Here is a 23,874-nt window from a genome sequence, read left to right on the forward strand (position 1 = left end):
GACTGAAGTGTTAGTAAAGAGGGAAAAATTAGAGCACAAGAGAATGCTAACTAGAAATATAAAAATGGCAAGAATTTCTATAGATATGGACAAACGAAGAGTTAACAAAGTGAGTGTTGGTTCTCTGGAAATTGAGTCTGGGGAATTAATAATGGAAAATAAGGAGATGGCAGATGAATTGAAGAGTATTTTGCATCAACATTCATCTTCACTTCAGAGGATACAAGTAACATCCTAAAAATAGCTGTAAATCAGGAAATAGAAGGGAGAAACTCAAGAAAATTACAGTTAGCAATGAAGTCATGCTGAGAAAATAGTTGGAGCTGCAGGCTCATCATTCTAGTCTTGATGGACTTCATCCTATGGTCTTAAAAATGGCTAGTGATGTAGTTGATGTAGTTGGTTTTAATTTTCCAAACTTCCCTAGATTTGAGGAAGGTTCCATTAGATTGAAAAATAGTGAATGTAACTCCTTTATCAAAAAAGGGAGAGAGACAGAAAGCAAGAAACTACAGGCCAGTTAGCTTAATATGTGTAATAGGGAAAATGTTAGAAGCTATTCGTAAAGATGTTATAGTTGGGAACTTAGAAAAAAATCAAGGTAATCAGGTCTGGTTTTGTGAAGGGGAAGTCGTATTTAACCAATTTATTGGAGGTATATGAAAAGGTAACATTTGCTGTGGATAAAGGGGAACCGGTGGATGCTCTGTAGTTGAATTTTCAGAAGGCATTTGATAAGGTTCCACATGAACTTCATTGTGGAGAATAAAAGCTCATGGTCTAGGGGGTGGCATATTGGAATGAATACAAGAATGGCTTGCTCTTAGGAAACAGAGGGTAGGCATAAATAAGTCATTTTCTGGTTGACAAGATGGAATGAGTGGTGTACCACAGGCTTCAGTGCTGGGGATTCAACTTTATATAATTTACGTAAATAACTTGGATGAAGGGACCAAGGTATGGTTGCTCAATTTACTGATGACAATGTTTGGTCGGAAAGTAAGTTGTGAACAGGACACAAGGAGGCTACAAAGATAGGTTAAGTAAGTGAACAAAGATCTGGCAAATAGAGAAGAATGTGAGAAAATGTGAAATTGCCCATTTTGGCAAGAAGAATTAAAAAGAAACATTTTATCTAAATGGTGAGAGATGCAGAGGGGTCTGGGTGTCCTTGTGCATGAATGGCAAAAAGTTAGTCTGCAGGTACAGCAAGTAATTAGGAAAGCTAATACAATTTTATCATTTTTTGTGAGAAGAATTGAGTAGAAAAGGATATGCTTCAGTTATACAGGGCATTGCTGAGATCACATCTGGATTCCTGTGCACACTGCTGGTCTTATTTAAGGAAGGGTGTAAATGCATTGGGAACAGTTCAGAGAAGGTTTACGTGACAAATAGTTGAAATGAGAGGGTTGACATATGCTGAATGGTTGGACAGGCTTGGCTTTTTGTTGGAGTTTGGAAGAGTAAGAGGTGACTTGATTGAAAAATATAATATCTTGAGTGGTCTTGACAGGGTGGATGTGGAAAGGATGATTTGTGGGAGAATCTCGTACTTGGGGTTACTGTTTAAAAATAAGAAGTGGCCCATTTAAGAGAAATGAGGAGAAATGTTTTCTTTTGAGGATAGTGAGTTTTTTGGAACTTACTCACGCAAAAGGTGGTGGAAGCAGAGTCTTTGAATATTTTTAATGTAGGTAGATTCTTGATAAGCATAGGGTGTGAAGCATTATCCAGGATAGGTGGGAATTTGGAGTTGAGGTTACAAACTGATCAGCCATGATCCTGTTGAATGGTGGAGCCGGCTCGAGGGGCTGAGTAGCCTACTCCTGTCCCTAATTTGTCTCTGTATGTAAGATGAGGTAGGTTTTAAGGAGAGTTCAAAAGGAGGAAAGCGAGGGAGGGAATTCAGAGCTTAGGACCTTGGCAGCTGAAGGCACGGCTGCCAATGGTGATTAAAATCAGGAATGCTTAAGCAGCCAGTGATGAAGGAGTGCAGTGATTTTGGAGGATTATAGGCTGGAGGTGGTTACTGACACAGGGAAAGATGAAGCCATGAAGGGATTTGAAACTAAGGGCAGGAATTGTAAAATTGCGATGCTATTTGCGATGGAAGAGGATGTTGGTGAGTGAGAACAAGGAAAGCAGGATTAGGCTATTTATTGAGTTGGACGATCAGCCATGATCGTGATGAATGGCAGAACAGGCTCAAAGGGCCAAATGGCCTCCTCTTGCTCCTATCTTCTATGCAACAATGACACTTGCTTGTTCTTGAGACCCAATCCTTGTGTTTATCTATTTCTTCAATCTCTCCAAAGATGGACTAACACTCAACGTGATAAGATTTGAATTATTAATCTGCTGTATTTCACAGTAAGGTGAATGGACAGAATCCAGTAGTTATGACAAGCCCCTCTCGGTCCAATAGATACACCTAATGTCTTGATTACTGGTGTGAGAAAAATAATGAATGTGCTACACTGCCTGATTTCACTGAGTAATTTTATTTAAAGAGATGCTGTAGACTGTGCTGCAGCTTTTGTACCTGTCTTTTCTGGGACATTTCTGCTTCAACAGCTTCTCTCTTCCAGAAACTGGCCTGCAATTTAGGTATCCATGCTCTAGGGCTGACAGAGTTAACCAAAGCCTTCCAACACACTCCAGGTGAGCTGTTTAACTCTTACAGAAGCAAGGTATCAAATTGCTTATTCTAGGCATTCTGGGAGGAACACCAAAGCCATCATTAGCATCTTAACTTGGGGTCCTGCCATTTTTCTCTTGTAGGAATATGCTACTCTTTCAAACCAGAACATTTAAAATCAACTTTTTCCAATCCTAATGTGTGGAAAATAACAAGCGGAGTGAATGATAGGAGAAAAAGAAAGACTTTTTTCCATTCCTGGATGACAGTAAAACAGCAATCTGTCTTGACCAGTATTCTGGTTGGAAACTTTACACCCTGGAGTATTTGAGCTGTGTGAGATTTCATCATTGTCCAGTGGAAAATCTGCAGAGAAATATGCAGCAAATATTCTGCCCACTGTTTTCCCTGTTTGCTTGGAGCCACATAGGATGGAGCATGACACAGGATGCCCGTGTAAGTTGTGTTGTAGCCCAGGAGAGTTTTGTTTATTAGTGTCACAAGTAGGCTTACATCAGCACTGCAATGAAGTTACTGTGAAAATCCTCTCCAGGATGAAGTGGAGCAAAATTTACTGCGCTATTGATCAGAGAGTATTTCGGATTGATTGATTTGATATCACTGAACTGCAGCAAACAGGAACCAGCATGAAGGGATGTGTCAAATCAAAACAAAAATCATCCTATCTACTTGGATCATGACATCCATGTGATGACGAATGATTTCTGCTATTATTTTACACATGTACATATGAAATATGGGGGCAGCACGGTGGCACAGTGGTTAGCACTGCTGCCTCACAGCTCTAGGGACTTGGGTTTGATTCCTGGCTTGGGTCACTGCGTGGATTTCCTCCAGGAGCTCCGGTTTCCTCCCACAGTCCAAAGATGTGCAGGTTAGGTGCAATGGCCATGCTAAATCACCCCTTAGTGTCCTGGGATGTGACTGTTAGATGGATTAGCGAGGTAAATATGTGGGGTTTCGGGGATAGGGCCTGGGTGGGATTGTGGTCGGTGCAGACCCGATGGGCCAAATGGCCTCCTTCTGCACTGTCGGGATTCTATGCAAAGTTGGAAAAATGTGATGGTGGAAGTGTTGCAGGAAGTAACGTAATAACTTTACATTGGAGAGCTAACTTTGAACAAAATGGTTTCAAGTACCTCGGGTCCAAACTGGACGATGCTTCCATAGATAGACAACATAAGAGGAAGCAAGGGATAGGGCATGAGGAAAGAAGAAATGGGCTTCATTCAGAAATATTTTCCCTCAAGGGTACTTGGATACTAGGAACAGCAGGTCTGAAATTTTCATGTGCCTGAGAGGCACATATTTTCTGATGTGAAGACCAGTCTGAGGGAAATGTGAAAGGGAAGTCAGCGATCCCCTCGTCTGTCACTGTGTGAAAACAGCCAACGTGCTTCAGAAGAAGGGGCTTTATATCAAATAAGCTCTGTATTCGCTTCTCGGCCTTTTGGCTAAGATCAAGTGTAGTTATGCGCATGCTGCACTTGGTTGAGGTCATTAGGTTACATTGAAGTTTCATATGAAGCAATTTTTAAAAGCGGTCTCTCGGCCAAGATGCAAATGAGCTCAAGTCTTGGAGGAGGAATTGCTTTCCCTCCTCCAATCAGCTTGGCTCATGTAGATCAGGCCCAGGACAGGGTAAATGGTCGCTCGCCCTGTCTTGCCAGACTGGATAGGAAATGTCTCAACTTGTTGAGACTCTGAATTGGACTTGATTTGGTTGAATTGGAAAAGTATTAAAAAAAAGCTCTGTATTCCTGGGCTTTCGTCTTGGGAAAGGCCCCCACATTTTGGGAACAGGCGTTGCTCACACAATCTCATCCTGAAATACTGAAAACTATTCTGAAAGAAAGAGAAAGCTCGGCTGATTATCCAAAGGAATCTGACGTTGCCAGAGACGTTTTGAAAGGGTGACCTTCAATTCCAGACCTAGAACCATAGAACCATAGAAAATTACAGCTCAGAAACAGGCCTTTTGGCCCTTCTTGTCTGTGCCGAACCATTTTATGCCTAGTCCCACTGACCTGCACTTGGACCATATCCCTCCACACCCCTCTCATCCATGAACCCGTCCAAGTTTTTCTTAAATGTTAAAAGTGACCCCGCATTTACCACTTTATCCGGCAGCTCATTCCACACTCCCACCACTCTCTGCGTGAAGAAGCCCCCCCTAATATTCCCTTTAAACTTTTCTCCTTTCTCCCTTAACCCATGCCCTCTGGGTTTTTTTTCCCCTAGCCTCAGCGGAAAAAGCCTGCTTGCATTCACTCTATCTAAACCCATCAAAATCTTATACACCTCTATCAAATCTCCCCTCAATCTTCTACGCTCCAGGGAATAAAGTCCCAACCTATTCAATCTCTCTCTGTAACTCAGCTTCTCAAGTCCCGGCAACATCCTTGTGAACCTTCTCTGCACTCTTTCAATCTTATTTACATCCTTCCTGTAACTAGGTGACCAAAACTGTACACAATACTCCAAATTCGGCCTCACCAATGCCTTATATAACCTTACCATAACACTCCAACTTTTATACTCGATACTCCGATTTATAAAGGCCAATGTACCAAAGGCACTCTTTACGACCCTATCCACCTGTGACGTCACTTTTAGGGAACTCTGTACCTGTATTCCCAGATCCCTCTGTTCAACTGCACTCTTCAGAGTCCTAACATTTACCCTGTACGTTCTTCTTTGGTTTGTCCTTCCTATGTGCAATATCTCACACTTGTCTGCGTTAAATTCCATTTGCCATTTTTCAGCCCATTTTTCTAGTTGGTCCAAGCTTTGAAAACCTTCCTCACTGTCCACTACACCTCCAATCTTTGTATCATCAGCAAACTTGCTGATCCAATTTACCACATTATCATCCAGATCATTGATATAGATGACAAACAACAATGGACCCAACACCGATCCCTGCGGCACACCACTAGTCACAGGCCTCCACTCAGAGAAGCAATCCTCCACAACCACTCTCTGGCTTCTTCCATTGAGCCAGTGTCTTATCCAATTTACTACCTCCCCATGTATACCCAGCGACTGAACCTTCCTAACTAACCTCCCATGAGGGACCTTGTCAAAGGCCTTGCTGAAATCCAGGTAGACAACATCCACCGCCTTCCCTTCATCCACTTTCCTGGTAACCTCCTCGAAAAACTCTAATCGATTGGTCAAACATGACCTACCACGCACAAAGCCATGTTGACTCTCCCTAATAAGTCCCTGTCTATCCAAATATTTGTAGATCCTATCCCTTATCACACCTTCCAATAACTTGCCCACCACCGACGTCAAACTTACTGGCCTATAATTTCCTGGATTTCTTTTGGAACCTTTTTTAAACAACGGAACAACATGAGCCACCCTCCAATCATCCGGCACCTCCCCCATGAATACTGACATTTTAAATATGTCTGCCAGGGCCCCTGCAAGTTCAACACTAGCTTCCCTCAAGGTCCGTGGGAATACCCTGTCCGGTCCTGGGGATTTATCCACTCTGATTTGCCTCAAGACAGCGAGCACCTCCTCCCCTTTAATCTGTAAAGGTTCCATGGCCTCCCTACCAGTTTGCCCTATTTCCGTAGACTCCATGCCCGTTTCCTCAGTAAATACAGATGCAAAAAAACCATTTAGTATCTCCCCCATCTCTTTTGGTTCCATACACAGTGTACCACTCTGGTCTTCAAGAGGACCAATTTTATCCCTCACTATCCTTTTGCTCCTAACATACCTATAGAAGCTCTTTGGATTTTCCTTCACTCTGTCTGCCAAAGCAACCTCATGTCTTCTTTTAGCCCTCCTGATTTCCCTCTTAAGTAGCTTCTTGCACTTTTTATACTCCTCGAGCATCTGATGTGTTCCTTGCTGCCTGTACACTTCATACAACTCTCTCTTCCTCTTAATCAGTGTTACAATCTCCCTCGAGAACCAAGGTTCCTTATTCCTATTTACTTTGCCTTTAATCCTGACAGGAACATACAAACTCTTTTATATTATGCTGTTTCAACTTCATTTCGCTTCTGTGTTTACTTGTCCATAATTGTGGATGCTATTTTTGCCTGTTAAAATGGGATAGCAATATATTCCTCACTATCCAAGCTATTCTACGCGTTCTGTGGTATCATTACAGCACAGATGGTCATATGGTCCACCGAATCTATACTTTTATTTCATCCTCACCAGCTATCCTGTCTGCTTGCTCCATGTTTGTCAAGCAAAACTATTGACGGGAATGTACTTCAACTTCGTTTGTCTCACATTCTAATTGTCATCTACGTAATCTTTTCTCCAACGCCTCTTCAGTTATTTTTGGGATTAGTCCAGAACCCTGGTGACATTGAAATAAGACGCAGGAGAAAATACTGAACAACAGTCTCAATGTGGAAAACACAAAAAAACAGAAGAACTGGGAGACGAGAAAAGACCAAGGGCCATCCCGCCAGATACAAAGCTGACGGAGACGTTGACTAATCGTAGCAATCAATCTCGATCAATTAGCCGACAACAGACCCAAAACATGGGCTGAGTTAAACTCCTCATGGTGGCGAGCTTGGGGAAACGCAGGTCTACAGTCACCACTTACATGTCATGTCTCAAATTACTGATATACTGTATCCCAAAATGTTACTTTCAAGAATGAATTCGCACTGACTGCGTCCACTGTCTCCCTCCTGTTCTGGATAATGTGATGTGGAGAAGCAGCTTGTTGTGGTCTGTGTTCACTGGTTCCTTTAGAATGTTATGGAGCAATCGTATCACCTCTCAACTTTCTAATTCCTGTGAGAACTTGTCCCAGTTACACAATTGCTCATGATTCAATCCCTCTGTGCCCTCAATCGCGAATCAACGTAAAGGAGAGACAGCGAAGAAGGAAGTGGCCGTAAGGAATTAAACTGAAAGAATGGAGGGGTTGATTAAAGTTCAAGGCAACCGAAGGACAAGGTGCGGCTCCTCCGGCGGTTCGGCTGGTAATGGCACCTGCCAAATATGGGATCAGCCTATTATTTGTACTATTGTAATTCACAGCCTCCAGCTTTACTGCAATCTGTGATGGGATGCGGGGGGCGGGGGGGATATTTTTCAGTGTTGATTTATCTGACAAACCATGACTTCATAATTCAGCAATGCATTCCAGGGTATAGACAGACAGACAACCCTCCACGGAACTCCTGCAGACCACAAAACTATGAAGTAGTCTAAACCTAATCGGCATAATGCATGGACATGGTCTCACTTGAGGGCGTTTGGATCATGCGGAGAAACTGAGAATGTTTCACGTTTAACGAGCCCCTTGAGGTCTATTTATCTGCTGTTGTAACATTGTGATATTTCCCTTTTTCTCTCCCTTTGACAATCATTCTCCCCTCTTGTTCTAAATGTTATGCCTCTTGAAGGGGTGCTCTTCTGCGAATAACCACAGTTCTCCAGTTCCTCACCTAGTGGCTCGATTATAGTGATGTTGCCATAATAGCTGACAGCAGTGGGCGCCACAGGCGAGCCAGTCCTCAGTTATTCTTCCGGTACTGACACTGACCAGAAGGACTTTCTGGACACCGAAGGGAGGTAGATTTGGGACCAGGAAGAGATCAGCCATGATCTGATTGAATGGCGGAGCAGGCTGGAAGGGCTGAATCTGCCTACTTCTGCTCCTAATTCCTATGTTCCTACTTCTGTGGTGACCGCTCAACGACAAATTCTCTGTCCACAATGCTCCCTCCCTGAATATAACAGATCTCACACCAGCACCTCAATTGCATTAGAAGCTATTGGGAATTAAATGATGCGAGTTATTAGAATAATGTAATTGGACTAAAGTACGAACAGTTTTCTCTGGACGGAGGTCTATTCCAAAAGCTGAAGCGAATAAAAGTGATCATTTTTTTAATCATGGCATCAAGTACAAATTAAAACACAATGTCAAGAGTGTCTGGTTAACCATGTCAACTGAACCATAAAATCTGCCAGAGAATTGCTGCCATTCTTGACTTCCCTTACAATCAAAGAAGTTTTCAGCTCAGGAGAAGGCCATTTGGCCCAACTCTTTAATGAAAGCAATCCAAAACTAAAATGCCCTCCCCCACAGCCTTGTATCTTTCTCTCAGTTAAATACTGTCTTTATTCACCTTGCCTAGAAACAATTAAATGGTCTCTGCCTCGACTCCCTGACAAATTGTTCCATGATTGAACCACCCTCCTGAGCTTTCTTCTCACTCACAATACCAAGTTTTAAATTGATGGACCCTCCTTGCTTCTGTCTCCAACTGGAGGAAACTGGACTTTCCTGACACAAGATCAAAACGTTCAATGTTTGGGAAAAAAAGCATTTTCTCTCCCCGTGGGGGAAAAGTTTCTCCTCATAATGCAAGTGTCTTCTCCCAACCGACTCAAGAACAGCTTCTTCCCTGCTGCTGTCAGACTTTTGAATGGACTTACCTTGCATTAAGTTGATCTTTGTCTACACTCTAGCTATGACTGTAACAACACATTCTGCACTCTTTCATTTCCTTCTCTATGAACGGTATGTTTTGTCTGTATAGTGTGCAAGAAACAATACTTTTCACTGTATGTTAATACATGTGACAATAACAAATCAAATCAAATCTGGTATCCTCTTGGACAAAATCCTGGAATTCCCTCCTTAACAGCACTTTGGGTGCACCTACACCTCAGCATTGCAGTGGTTCGAGAAGGCAGCTCACCACCACCTTCTCAAGAGCAACAAGGGATTGGTAATAGATATTGGCCGAGCTCGCGACGCCCAGACCTTGTCATTGAATTTTCAAAAAACTTAGGTTCTTTGGTCTCTTTCTATCATAGGGCTGAAAATGTACTTATTGGGTCCACCACCAACGCGCAACACATATTTACCACTCACTCTGCCCTTGTGCTTGGTGTCTCAATGTTGACTCTGATGTTTTTTTTGTGGCTTTATTTACCTGAACTCACATTTGAAGCTTAGGTGTATCTGTTCCAGCAGAAAAGTGCAACATGATTCATTTTGGCAGGAAGAAGGTGGAGAGACAGTATAAAATAAAGGGAGAAACTCTCAAGGAGGTGCAGGAACAAAATGACCTTGTCGCATATGTACGTAAGTCATTGAAGGTGGCAGGAAATGTTGGGGGAATAGTTAATAAAATAAATGGTATTCTAGGTTTTATTAATAAGGGCATTGAGTAAAAGAGGTTGTGTTAAACTTGTATAAGAAATTAGTTTGGCCTCATCTGGAGTGTTGTGCCCAGTTCTGGGCGCCATTCTTAAGGAAGGATGTAAAAGCATTAGAGAGAGCACAAATGGAGATTCAAAAGAATGATTCCAAGAATGAAGACCTGTAGCTATGAGGTTACATTGGAGGTCTGTTTTCCTTGCAGAAAATAAGACTGAGAGGAGACTCGACAGAGGCATTCAAGACCCTGAGAGACGTGTAAATAATGAGAAACTGTTCCCTCTCGGGAGCACATCAAGAAGTAAAGTGCAGAGATTCAAAATAATCGGCAAAAGGAGCAGAAGTGATGGGAGGAGAAATGTGTTCACCCAAAGGGTGGTTGGAGTCTGGAACAAACTTCCTGAGAGAATCGTGGAGGCACGTTTGATCCAAGTGTTCCAAAGGGTTTTGGATTGCTATCTGAAAAGAAAGAATGTGAGGTTATGGGAATAAGACAGGGGAGTGGGACTAGGTAGAATGCTCTTTTGGCAAGCCTGTGCAGACTCGATTGGCCAAAGGGCCGCCTTCTGCACTGCAAAGGTTCTGCGATTCCTCAATGATCCTCAGCATCTTTGGATTCATAGAATCCCTACAGTGCAGAAGGAGGCCATTTGGCCCATCGAGTCTGCACCAACAGCAATCCCACCCAGGCCCTATCTCTGAAACCCCACATATCTACTGTGCCAATCCCCCCAATCTACACATCCTAGACACTAAGGGGCAATTTAGCACAGCTAATCAACCTAACTTGTACATCTTTGGACTGTGGGAGGAAACCGGAGCACCCGGAGGAAACTCACGCAGACACGGGGAGAACGTGCAAACTCCACACAGACAGTGACCCGAGCCAGGCATCCATCTATTCCTCATTTCCGTCCAATGATGCTTGACCTTATATTCTCTGCATTGTTACAGCTGCCATCCATTGACCTGATCTGCAGATTTGTCTCTGCTCCTCACTGAACTCCTCCTCAATGTGTAGCAGAACTGGCACAGGAGTTGGACATATAAGCCCCTGGTGCCATTCAATTAGATTATAGTTAGTCTGTGATCTAACTCTACAGACTATAATTTGGCAGCAACTGTGGGAAATTGAAAACTGTAAGATTAAAAAAAGAGTTAGAATAAGTGATTACTCAGTGTCTCACATCATTTCATTGTCAATTAAGTACCTTCTAAATGTCCTCACTGTTGTAGGAAACATGGCAGCCAATTTAAGCACAGCAAGTTTGCAAAATCAGCAATGTGATCCTGTCCAGGTACTCTTTGATTGGTGGATAAATATTGGCCAGGTGACGGGGGCAAAACCTTCCCTGCTCTTCTTCAAAATAGTACCAGGGGATCTTTTATGTCCACTGAGAAGACAGATGGGGCCTCAATTTAACACCTCATCCAAAAGAGGTTATGTTAGGAGGCACTCTTGTCAGCTTTGGGCTGAACTCCATCACTGCAGGTGGAGGGAACTCCACATCTGATCTTTGGTACCTGATCTGGGTGGCCCCATGTTGAAGCTGAAATAGAAAGCATAGCATTCTCTCATCTTGAACCTCCGCCAGCTTGAGATCAACATTAATTTTCTAAAAATGAACATATTTTTGAGTGTTCTATCATTTGCAGCCTGGGTCCAATAATAAATTATTTCGATGGCTTTAAGAATTGATGCAGTTCAGATGGTTCTCCCCTATAAATGTGCATTTCTGAAAATCTGAATTTCAACTGTCGAAGGAGAGCTAAAGAAAATATGCTGAAATATATGGTCACTCTCCCTGCAAATTGCCATGAAACTCACATTTCAGACAAGTATCTGAAATGCAACTGTGGAACGGAACAACCTTCTTTGCAACAAGGGTAAACATTTGTCAATTTTGGAAACCTGAAATAAAAAGAAAAATATGCAGCATAGATATTGATAAGAAAAACTTGGGCAAGAGATCCTTCGGAATCTGAAGCTCCCTTTTCCATTTTCTGAAACTGATTGACCTGCAATGGATTCCTAACATTCCTAACTTTTCATTGCTGGCAACAGTGTTCCTGTATCTTTCAGACTCTTTAAAGGTAGAACTTACCTGGCCACAGTGAAAGCTGGTTTTCCAAACCATGCTGTTATTGATATAATGTCTGGGTTTGCCATTAACGTTACGTCAGCAGATGCCACTCATTCTAAAGGAAAGAACTTGCACCTGTATAACATTGTTCTCAACCTTAGGATACCCCAACGTGTTTTATAGCCAAAAAATACTTTTGAAATGAAGTCTCTGTTATAATGTAAGAAATACAACAGCAATTTGTGCACAGCAAGCTCTCATAACAGCAATTAAATAAATGACCAGATAATCTGTGTTAGTGGTTGATTAAGAGATAAATATTGACCAAACCATTGGAAGAAAAATCTTGCCATTCTTTTAAAAGTGGCCTGGGATCTTTTCCATCCAGCCAAGAAGAAAAATGGGACCTCCATTGAACATCTCATCCAATAGATAGCACCTCCTGCACTCCCTCAGTCCTGCAGTGAAGTGTCAACTTAAATTATGTGCTCATGTCCCTGGAGTTGGGTCTGGACCCATAATTTTTGGATGTGCGATTGGCAGCATTGAGTTTAGGCTGCCATCTGCAAATCGTTACTATGGGGAAGCCCCCTGCCCACCCGAACATGTATGCTTTCCATCATGCACAACATGAAGTCCTCTGCAGTTAAATAGCCTCCGGCCGCACACTCAACACTCAAAGAATGGCCACTTGTGCATTTTGAATTTGCATCACAGTCCTTCCATTTTACAGCAAAATTAAATGGTGGCGGGGTGAGGGGAAGTAGAACTTTTAAAATAAGTTATATCCAATCAAATCCAATCAAAGTCCAATTCAAGGTCTCAACCAGCGAGATGTTACAGATCCAAGCTGACAAGACAGGCTGCTCTCTTCCTGTCTTGGGCTTGATCTGCATGATCCAAACTGATAGGAGCAGGCATTGCACCCCTCCAGTGCTTGATTTCATTTGCATCTTAGCCAAAAGGCCTAGATGCAGTTTTTAAAAAATGCTTCAAATGAAACCCCAGTGAAACCTTATTGACTTCTATCAAGTGCAGGACAGCAAAACTACACTTGATCTTAGCCAAAAGGCCGAGAAGTAAGGGGGAGGTAGAACTAAGAGAGAAAATGGTGGAAAATCTCAGCAGGTCTGGCAACATCTGTAAGGAGAGAAAAGAGCTGACGTTTCGAGTCCAGATGACCCTTTGTCAAAGCTAAAAGCTTTGTCAAAGCAAAGAAGGTGGAACTAGTCTGGCTGAAGTGACAGCTCAGAAGAGAGTCCCACGTAACATCGTGTCAGGTATGGTTCAGTGGACAGCACGCTCACCTTTCAGTGAAAAAGTTGTTATTTTAGTGCTCCTTGAATATAAAAATCTAGGTTGACACTTAAGTGTAGTATAATGAAAGGCTGCATTTTTGATGAGGGGATAAACTAAGGTCCCGTCTGCCCTTTCAGCTCGACCTAAAAGATCTCGTTGTCATATTTTGAAAGAGAGCTGGGGAGTTATCCAGAGTATCCTGTGCAACACGTTTTGCTCAATCAACATCACTAAAGCACATTACTTGGTCATTATCATGTTGCTGTTTGTGGGAACTTGCTGTTCACAAATTGGCTGTCGCATTTCCGACATTATAACTGTTCAGAAGTGTTTCATTGTCTATAAAGCCCTTTGGCATTGTGAAAGGTGCTAAATAAATGCAGGTCTTTCTGTGGGTGGTTAAGAACATCAACTTGCATTTATGTGGTGCTTTTAGAGTAGTAAAACATCCCAAGGGGCTTTGATGCAGCAAACAGAATTTGATGCTGAGGTTCAGAAGGAGATTATTTGGACAGATGACCAGGGTGGGTTTTAAAGAGGGTCTTCAAGTGAGGGAGAAAGAGGGCTAAAGAGTCGGAAAGGTTCAAGAAGGAAATTCCAGAGTTCAAGGCATGGGCAAACTGAAGAGGCGGCAGCCAATGGTGGAGCAATTAAAACTGACAGCAGGCAAGCAATGAAAATGAGAGGAGTGCTGAGATTGCAGAAAACAAAGAATAAAGTACACGACAGCACAGGAACAGGCCCTTCGGCCCACCAAGTTTGTGCTGACAGATGCCTCTCTGATCTCATTTTTTTGTCCATACATCCCTCTATATCCCTGCCTATATATATATGCCTCTATTCCCTGCCTATTCATGTATCTACAGTAAGAAGTTTAACAACACCAGGTTAAAGTCCAACAGGTTTATTTGGTAGCAAAAGCCACACAAGCTTTCGAGGCTCTGAGCCCCTTCTTCAGGTGAGTGGGAATTCATGTATCTATCCAGATGCCTCTTGAAACGTTGTAATAGAATTTGCTTCCACCACCTCCTCTGGCAGCGCATTCCAGGCATTTACCACTCTGTGTGTGAAAATCTTGCCCCTTGCATCTCTTTTAAACTTTCCCTCTTTCACTCTCAACCTATGCCGCCTAGTAATTGACCCTTCGACCCTGGGAAATAGAGTCTGACGATCCACTCTATACAAGCCTGTCATAATCTTGTAAACCTCTATCAGGTTCCCCCCTCATCCTCCGAGGTTCCAATGAAAACAATCCAAGTTTGTTCAACCTGTCTTCATTGTTCATATCCTCCAACTCCAGGCAACATCCAAGTCATCTCTTCTACATCCTTTCCAATGCATCAAGATCCTTCCGGTCGAGTGGCGACCAGAATTGTACACAATACTCCAAATGCGGCTGAACCAAAGTATTCTGCAGAGGATTGGAGGAGATCCCAAAGACGGGAGGAATTGGATGAGAATTTTTAAAATGACGAATGGATGTGGGTCAATGAGCGAGAGGGTAAGCGGGACTTGAAAATTTGGGGCAGCAAAGGCGGGAGGGAGCTGAGAAAGAGAGGCTGGTGCTAATGCAGCAATGTTGCCTCTGAGTGGATACAGTGGCTGTGCTTGCTGCCAGTCTGTGCCTGTGGCTCCGCCTCCCTCGCTCCTACTCCCCCCCCTTCCCAGGGCGGTGACGTAATCGGAAGATGGCCGGGGCGGGCGCGCCGCCATTTTGAAGGGCTCGGAGAGCGGGGGAGGGCACAGCAGCGCTATCCGAAGCCAATCCGCCGCCATCCTCTAGCCAGCGCAGCCCGGCCTGTCCGCCTGCAGCTCCGGCCACATCCTTGGGCACTGCGCTAACGCCTGCTACCTCCATTTCCAGCCGCTACCGCCATGGCAGGTGAGAATTCAAGCAGGGGGTGAAAAAAAAGGAAGGCAAGCGGGAGTGAAGGCTCCCCCTCGCTTCCCCATCAGTCCCTTTGGTCCTGGATTTGTTTTTAAATATAAAGCCTATTTCCTCCCCCCCCCCCCCCCCCCCCCATTCCCCCTTTCCTTCAAGGCCTGGCGACTTGAATGCTAAACTCATTCCTCCACAGAGTGAAGGAAAAGGGCAGAGAAGCAACTTGGGAGGGACCAAAGCCTTCAACAGTATACATAATAATTTACAATTCCTGGAGTTCAGTCTGTTTAATTATTTTTTACATTAATCAGAGCCAGTCTGAGGCTGGAAAGATCTTTCAGTGTCTCACCAGCTACAACCACCCCCCTCTCCACACCCTCTAATGTATGTGTAGTTTTATTTTTTTTAAATATTCAATGCATATTAATTTTTTTCCTCTCCATTCATTCAGGAGTTGGAAGTGGTGGCAATGATATTCAGTGGTGTTTCTCTCAGGTGAAAGGGGCGATAGACGATGATGTTGCAGAAGGTAAAAAAAAGAACAAAATATTTATATTTCCTCTCTTTGCCCTCCTGCCCCCAAATCCCAGGCTTCCATTGCTTTCTGCACTGGTGTTTCATGGTTTTGTTGGAAGATTGAAGTGACTGTTGCAGTTTTCTTGGTGAATTTTTCTGTCTGCAATTCCCAAATTTTGATGATTGCAAGTGAGGTTCAACAGATGCACCAAATGAATTACTTGGAAATGAATCTAAATGCACCCTGAAACGTGTTTTTTTTATATGCATGAGGAAGGCTGGATGTGTTGGTTGAGGGTGGGAGGAAGTACATTATTCAGCAGCTAAATATGAATCAGATTTATGTTGTCGGCATTAAGCATAGCTGAGGGATATAAATTCATCATAAATATAAATTTTTGAATGGTTTGTGATTTGTACTTAGTAGTTGAACGATATGAAATACAGTAGGCCTTCAGCTGAAGAAGCTGAACTGAAGTGAAACATCTCTTGACTAGAATGTTTCCTGTCGTGGACCCAAGGTGTGTTTTTTTTGCCTGACAGTACTCACACTTTCAATTTGCACAGGTTGAGTTAATTGAAATAGTGAAATTCTGATTAGTGAAAAGCAACAGGATATTTGTTGCATTTTGCTGTCCCTTAGATTTTTCTGTCTGGCAAGGTAGTTTATTAAAAATAACTGAAGAGTAAGTGGAGATCTTGAACTTGGGTTCTCATGGACTTGTTACAAGGATTCAGCTGGATCTCCAAGCTGATGTATTGGATGAATAAATTGTAAGTTTCAGCCTAGAGTATTGGTTATAACTACTGGACTGTGTGTGGATTATTTGGTTTCTGCACACACCAGGCACTGTCCTTCCAATTTCAGTTGAACGTAATGATGTGTTGTGGAACTGTAGTTGCTTTGAACCCTAAGATGCATCTCCATTCTGGGTTACTATTTTTCCAACTTGGGCTGTGTCAGTGGGCATTTTGTGTGATGCCAGGCTGAAGCCCTGGTGATTGCAGATATCATTTGGGCTGGTAGTAATTTAAAATGCATTGCACAGCCCACACAGAGGCTTAAGTATGTGAACAAGAAATAAGCTTGCTGATGACACTGGTTTCAACCTGTCAGTAGGGCTTCATGTGGTGCCTGGAGTGGATGGAGTTCCTTGAAAAAAAGAGGCTCCTGTTAAATTGATCTCTTGAACTGAGTATGAAACACTCCCAAATTCATGGGTGAATGTGGTGAGGCCTCATTCTGATTCTATCTCCTCTGCAAATATACCACAATGTTTATTGCCTTTGGTGTTTGAAGTGACGGGCAAAGTTCAAACTTAGCATCAGTTTTGATGGAGAGCAATTTTTGCAGTGCACTGGAAGGAAGGGTGGATGCAGGTGACATGTTTAACAATACAAATTTTCTATTCAGCACTGTACCTGTGTCAAGCAGGAATGCATGCTTAAGTCCTGGGCTGGCACGCAACTGAGCGCTAAGTGTGACTGACTGAACCAAGTGTTAGAGTTAATATTAGGAAAGTACTGTGTACTTAGTCCAGATTTCAATGCCTGGTACAAGGCTGTTTGTGGTTAGAGTACAGCTGTTAATTTGCATTTATTGATATGTACATACATCCGGCTTATTTATGTGCTGGGACACCAGTGTTTTAATCTTGGGGCTGCCAGAAGGGTTCTGATAAAGGTGACCCTTTGGCCTACTTGATCATCTTTTACTTCCAGAACACCAACCCTACAATCTGGCTATTATCCTGCTGTTTCTTAAATAGGTCATCTGTTTTGGCTGTCATTATCCATCCAAACAACCTGTTTCGCTGTTGATTATCTGTTGTAATGAAGCATCTTTTTGGTTAGCAGTGAGTGCTATGTACACAAATGCATTATAAGAGGAAATAAACATACTGACACCGGTACCTCTTAATGCTGGGTAATATTTTAAGTCATCTCTTCACACTACTGCTGCCATTAGTGACAGACCTGCACCTACCAGCAGTTTGAGAGAACTTGCATGGAGCCTTGAAGTCTTCAAAGAAGTGAAACTAATGATGGGCAGTTCAATTAAACTGAAATACAAACAATTTGTGCGTTTAATCCTTGCACTTACTTGAAATCTTACAGTGCACAGTGCCCAAAACGTGCAGTTGGAAGGAGTACCTTTGGCTTGCCTTTATGGGCCCTGCACTCTGATCTGCAAAGTGAGCTTCAATTATATTGAAGAGATTAGATTAACTGTTCCAATGCAAAGACGGCAAAATGATCAGCATTGCTGGGTGTGTTTATCACCTTCGGGTATCTTGTAGGATTGTTGTAATTGAACGCTGTCAGTATGTGATTTCACCATGTTATTTAGGAGGTGGTTTGGGACCCTAAACATTGCGCTGAAATATTGGTGCTTTGTTGATTTAATTTATTATTGTAACATATGATGGAAAAAACATTGTTTCGTGCTATATAGACAAAGCATACTGTTCATAGAGTACATAGGGGAGAAGGAAAGGAGAGAGTGCAGAATGTAGTGTTACAGTCACAGCTAGGGTGTCGAGAAAGATCAACTTAATATAAGGTAGGTCCATTCAAAAGTCTGATGGCAGCAGGGAAGAAGCTGTTCTTGAGTCAGTTGGGACGTGATCTCAGACTTTTGTATTTTGTCCTCAACAGAAGAAGGTGGAAGAGAGTATGTCGGGTTGAGCTATGCTGCATATTCTTGCATAGTTTTGCCCAGTGTTTAGTTGTGATGCTACTCACTCGTAGCAGCGCTGTCTGAGTCTGAAAAGTGATGGTTTTGTATCAACTCTGAACTGTTTGGTGCAACTCTAGAAACAAGGCCCAACCAGACTCTGGACTGAAACAGAATGGGATTTACTGGAGATGATAGTCTCGTACCACTTTAGTCTGATACCACGTGGAGTGAAAATAAAACGCTGCCAGGCCTGGGTTATGAAGTGCTCAGGGATCTGATCGCCAGGTTAACTCACCTAAACACAAGGTGAATGTTTGCAGAGCAGGAACTTGTTGCTGCTCATTTTTTAAACCTGGGTGTACCATGCAATGCACCTCTCCCTACCAGGTAAGACTGTGCTAATAATTGTACGGGAGGTTGGCAGTGGGCTGCTTTCATTTGGTTGAAACCCAAACTGCAGTTACCCATACCCTTGCAATGACAACTGTTGAAGATTGGCAATGAGTGTAACTGTAACAATGGCAACAGTTTGTGCCTGAGTTGTTAAACTTTATAGCTTCACAAAGATGTTAGTGGTATCGACTGGGTAAATACCCAACTTGGCACGATGCTATACATTCAGATCAAGAAGTTTCCATGTTCAGTACTTGGCCTGTGTGAATGAGCTAACTGGACTGAGCTGATGCAGATTGCCTCAGTGACCCTGGGTTCAGGAAGGGAAACTAAACTTAGTCAGGGTTCTAGCTGCTGCTCGTTATTGAGTGACCTGTATTGGAAAGAGTTTGCATGTATTCTGAAAGAGAACAAGATTGAGCTTGGCTGTGAATGGGAATGGAAGGATATGGACTCCGTAAGTGCATACGGTTTTAGTTTAGGCAGGCATCAGGCTTGGTGGGCCGAAGGGCCTGTTCCTGTGCTGTACTGTTCTTTGTGATGGCACCTGCAGTGAAATCATGCCTGACAATTGCTCTTGGGGCTCACATGAAGGGATGCTCCTTGGCAGAGCGGTAGTTCTTGTGGCAAGGTATTACAATAACAGTCATAACTTTCAAAATGGAATATGTTTGGACAGACCGGCATATTTAAAATAAAATGACATTGACTTTAGGATATTTAAACTATCCCATGTCGTCGTCCTCCATTCTCTAGTGGGGGTGTAACAGTCTCCTTGCACTGCTGTTAATTGTATGCTGGGTTGTAGTTGGTTTCAGTATAGTTGTCCCATTATAGCTTTTCTGCATTGGTGGAGTGTTACCTGCATACTTATGATGGCGTGTCCTGTGCTGGCTGTCAAAGGAATTGTTTACTCGCTTGGTTGCTCCCTCTTAACAATACGACATTCAAGTTTGTGCTGTACCAGGACTGCTGGCACAGAGACTTGTGACAATTACGTGATATACTGGATCATAGAGGGCTTGACCTGTTTTACTTACATTTGAGGAAGTTCCTCTGACTTTATGATTCAAGTTGCAGTGTTGTCTGTGTATCCTTATTTTGTCTGTTGTAAATCCACCATTGTCTTAATGGAATTGATCAAGCAGTTCTTCAATGCCAACTTGTTGAAGTTGTTGTGGAGAATTTTTGTGACTGAGGTTGTTTGAAGCAAAGGGGTTCTGCATCAACGGATTCAAGTTAGATTTATAAACAAAATGTGGCACATGAAGGAAATATGAAGTCAGATGACCAAATGCTTGGTCAAAGAATTCAGTTTAAGGCGCGTTTTAAAGGAAGAAAGCAAGGTGTAAAATGTCCATGTCAAAGCTAAATCTTGTTGTGAAATTTGGAGATTGAAATGTGTGAAGATAGGTCTGGCCTGACTGAAACATATGTTGCGTTAAATCACGCTCTCCGTAATTTTCATACTTTGCCAATTTGTGGAACATGTCCAGCATCATGCATTCGATCCTTGGGTTGAGTATGCAGAGAATCTTTTGCTCACAAACACTGAATTGCTGGCCGGCTCCCCTCTTACTGGTGGTGACACCAATTTGAGGGATGAGTTCTTAATATTGCACCAGGAATGTATTGCACCACATTCAGTCATATTGGCTAAAAAATAATCTTTACCCAACCGTGGATACTAAATAAACCCAATTACAACATTGCTTTGGAAGTCCCAATAAGTAAATGGGATGGAATAAATATCCCAGTCTCTCTCTCTCTCTTGCGCTCACTCTCTCTCTCTCTCTCTCTCTCTCTCTCTCTCTCCCCCCCCCCCCCCCCGACTGACAGTGGCATGTTATAAACATATTGTTGTGTCTGGTTGTTCCAGGATAACAATCTGGTACTTGTCCCACTCACCTGTTGAGTACATTTTTAACTGTCATCCTTCTACCTTGTGCATTGGTAATACTTGGAAAAAGATTCATCTTCCCCAGATGAGAGTGTGCAGTACATTATGCGACACAGACTAGAATTGTCCCAAGTTCAGTCTGTGCTGAGTTTATTATCCTTAATGATGTGGAGATGCCGGCGTTGGACTGGGGTGAACACAGTAAGAAGTCTCACAACACTAGGTTAAAGTCCAACAGGTTTATTTGGTAGCAAATACCAGTTACATTGGTATTTGCTACCAAATAAACCTGTTGGACTTTAACCTGGTGTTGTGAGACTTCTTACTTTATTATCCTTAGCCAGGGTAGCAGTTAGGGTGCCGCAGTTGGCCTCAACTTCTCTGGTGTAGGGAGGTATCATATCTCTGATTGATCATGCCCCTAATTACTACCAAGCACCTTGTGTGTGTGGGTTTGGTTCTGTTTTAGTTGCTGTGGGGAGGAGGTTCTTCCATGGACGTTGATTTGGGGGAACAAAAAGAACGCCTTCTTGCATTGGGATTCCAAAATCCACCCTATGATGTAAACTGGGCAGGTTCCATTGTACAAGAAGCCAAGGAAAAATAAAAACACCTGTATTTTAAATTGTGTGCGATATTAAGGATTAAAGTTGGGCAGGGCTCACAGCTGTTTCTACTCGGTCTTGCAGTAAGAATATAGTATCTCTCCCTGATGAGTGAATTAGAAAAAATATTAGCTTTTGGTCAAACTCATGATGATGCTTCACTGGGGGAAAATGTCCCAAACCAAAGGTAAATAAATAGCAATTTTGTGCTGAAGGTTTTTTCTCCGCCTTTTCCTCCCTCCCTTTTAAAATGCTTGTTCCTCCCTGGGGTGTGTTTCACAGGTGCGAGTGTTTTTCTGAGTGATAATTCTTCTCCTTAATTGTTCGGTGTCTTGTGAACCTCAGAAATAGGGGCAGGAATCGGCCAGTGTGCCCATTAAGCCTGTTGTGCAATTCAATAAAATCAGTGACCTGATTGTGGTCTTAACTCCACTCTCCTGCTCCTCCTCAGGCCTCCCTTGTTGACCAAAGATTTGTCTCGCTCAGCCTTGAATATATTCCACAAACCAGCCACCGCTGTTCCCCAGGGAAGGGAATTTCAAAGAAATTCCTCCTCGTCTCTCCCCTTAAATGTGCGACTCCTTTATTTTGAAAAAGTTCCAGCTTTCCCCACAAGGGGCATTGCCCATTGAGCATTAACCCTGTCAAGCGCCCTCAGCATTTTATTTTTTAGTAAGATCACCTCTGCTGCTCCTTGACTCCAGTGAGTTCCAGCTCAATCTTTCCTCTTAAGACCACCCATTCATCCCAGGAATTGGTTTGCTGAACCTTCTTTGAAATGCTTCAGTACAAACCTACCCATAAGGAGGCAAAATCTGTACAAGGTACTCACGGTATGGTCTCAATGTGCGAGATAGTTGTAACATGACACCTGAATTTTTATCCTCCTCCAACCTTGCAATAAAGGCCAACATTTCATTTTTGTCTTCCAAATTGCTTGCTGTATCTGCACGCTAATCTTCTGTAATTCATGTATAGCGACATCTAGTCCTTTTGTGCTGCAGCATTCTACGCTCTGTTTATTTAAATCTTCTCTGTTCTTCCTCCCTTAAATGGGTCATTTTCTGGTTGGCAGGATGTGATGAGTGATGTACCACAGGGATCAGTGCTGCATCTTCAAGTTTTTACATTTTATATAAAGGACTTAGATGAAGGAACTAAAGGTGTGGTTACTAAATTTGTTGATGACACAAAGGTAGGTAGGAAAGTAAACTTAGGAGTGTCATGGTGGCACAGTGGTTAGCACTGCTGCCTCACAGCTCCAGGGACTGGGTTCAATTTCAAACTTCGGTGGCTATATGGAGTTTGCACATTGTCCCTGTGTCTGCGTGGGTTTCCACTGGATGCTCTGGTTTTCTCCCACACTCTAAAGATGCATAGGTTAGATGGATTAGCCATGGGAAGTAGGGGATAGGACAAGGGAAAGGGCCTAAGTAAGATACTCTGTCAGATAGTAAGTGGATAGTAAGTGCATACTCAGGCCGAATGGCCTCTTCTGCATGGCAGGGATTCTATGATTATATAAATTGTGAATATGACTAAGCTACAAAGGGACTTGAGTGGGCAAAATATCTGGCAAATGGTGTATAATGTGGGCAGATGTGAAATAGTTCATTTTAGCAGGAAGGAGCTGATTATTTAAATGGTGAGAGATTGCAGAGCACTGCAGAGGGATCTGGGTGTCCCAATTGTATGAGTCACAAAAGACTGGCTCTATTCTCTCTCACAGATGCTGTCAGACCTGCTGAGATTTTCCAGCATTTTCTGTTCTGTTGCAAAAGGCTGGTTTGCAGGTACAGCAAGTGATTTGGAAAGCTAACGGAATGTTATCGTTTATTGTGAGAGGACTTGATCACAAAAGTAGGCAGGTCATGCCTCAGTTGTACAGGGCATTGTTGAGCCCACATCTGGAGTATTTTGTACAGTATTGGTCTCCTTATTTAAGGAAGGATTTAAACGCGTTAGAAGCAGTTCAGAGAATGATTACTTGACTCACCAGGAATGGGTGGGTTGTCTGATGAGGAAAGCTTGGAGAATTTAGAAGAGGAAAGGGCAACTTCATCGAAAGCTGTCAGATACTGATTGGATTTGGAGAGCATGTTTACTCTTGTGGGAGAATCTTGAAATAGGTAGGGGGTCACGGTTTAAAAATAGGGGGTGACCCATTTAAGATGGGGATGAGGAGAAATATTTTCTGAAGGTTGAGAGTCTCTGGAAATCTTTCTCCAAAAGGCAGTGGAAGCACGGTCTTTGAATATTTTTAAGGCAGAGCTAGATAGATTCTTGATTAACAAGGGAGTGAAAATTTTTCAGGGGTAGGCAGGAATGTGAGGTTGAGATTCGAATCAGATCAGCCATAGTCTTATTGAATGGTGGAGTGGGCTCGAAGGGCAGACAGACCTCCCTTGCTCTTAATTCCCACATTCATTGATAGGTGGGTGGCACAGTGGTTAGCACTGCTGCCTCACAGCACCAGGGACCCGGGTTCGATTCCCGGATTGGGTCACTGTCTGTGTGGAGTTTGCACGTTCTCTCCGTGTCTGCGTGGGTTTCCTCTGGGTGCTCCGGTTTCCTCCCACAGTCCAAAAGATATGCCGGTTAGGTGCGTTGACCCGAAAAGGCGCCGGAGTGTGGACTTGGGGTATTTGACAGTAACTTTATTGCAGTGTTACTTGTGACAAATAG

General features: G+C 43.0%; 1 protein-coding gene and 2 non-coding genes across 4 annotated transcripts in view; 2 read left to right on the forward strand and 1 right to left on the reverse strand.

Moving 5' to 3' along the window:
* Positions 1 to 4,096: 4,096 nt before the first annotated feature.
* LOC144510293 (U2 spliceosomal RNA) lies at positions 4,097 to 4,281 on the forward strand. Its single transcript, XR_013500603.1, has one exon. It is a non-coding gene; the product is annotated as a U2 spliceosomal RNA (small nuclear RNA).
* An 8,526-nt stretch (positions 4,282 to 12,807) lies between these two features.
* LOC144510306 (U2 spliceosomal RNA) lies at positions 12,808 to 12,998 on the reverse strand. The gene has a single exon (XR_013500610.1). It is a non-coding gene; the product is annotated as a U2 spliceosomal RNA (small nuclear RNA).
* Positions 12,999 to 14,876: 1,878 nt separating this feature from the next.
* The window catches only part of LOC144510148 (serine/threonine-protein phosphatase 2A 55 kDa regulatory subunit B alpha isoform), a 69,456-nt gene continuing 60,458 nt past the window's right edge, over positions 14,877 to 23,874 (forward strand). For both annotated transcript variants that reach the window (XM_078239531.1, XM_078239529.1), the window contains exons 1-2: positions 14,877 to 15,095; positions 15,547 to 15,624. Coding sequence is in view for 1 of the 2 variants with exons in the window: in XM_078239529.1 (XP_078095655.1) it covers positions 15,089 to 15,095; positions 15,547 to 15,624 (85 nt within the window). In the remaining variant the exon portion in view is untranslated. The remainder of the gene's footprint in view (positions 15,096 to 15,546; positions 15,625 to 23,874) is intronic.

The sequence above is a fragment of the Mustelus asterias genome, chromosome 22, assembly GCF_964213995.1.
Source record: "Mustelus asterias chromosome 22, sMusAst1.hap1.1, whole genome shotgun sequence".
NCBI lineage: Eukaryota > Metazoa > Chordata > Chondrichthyes > Carcharhiniformes > Triakidae > Mustelus > Mustelus asterias.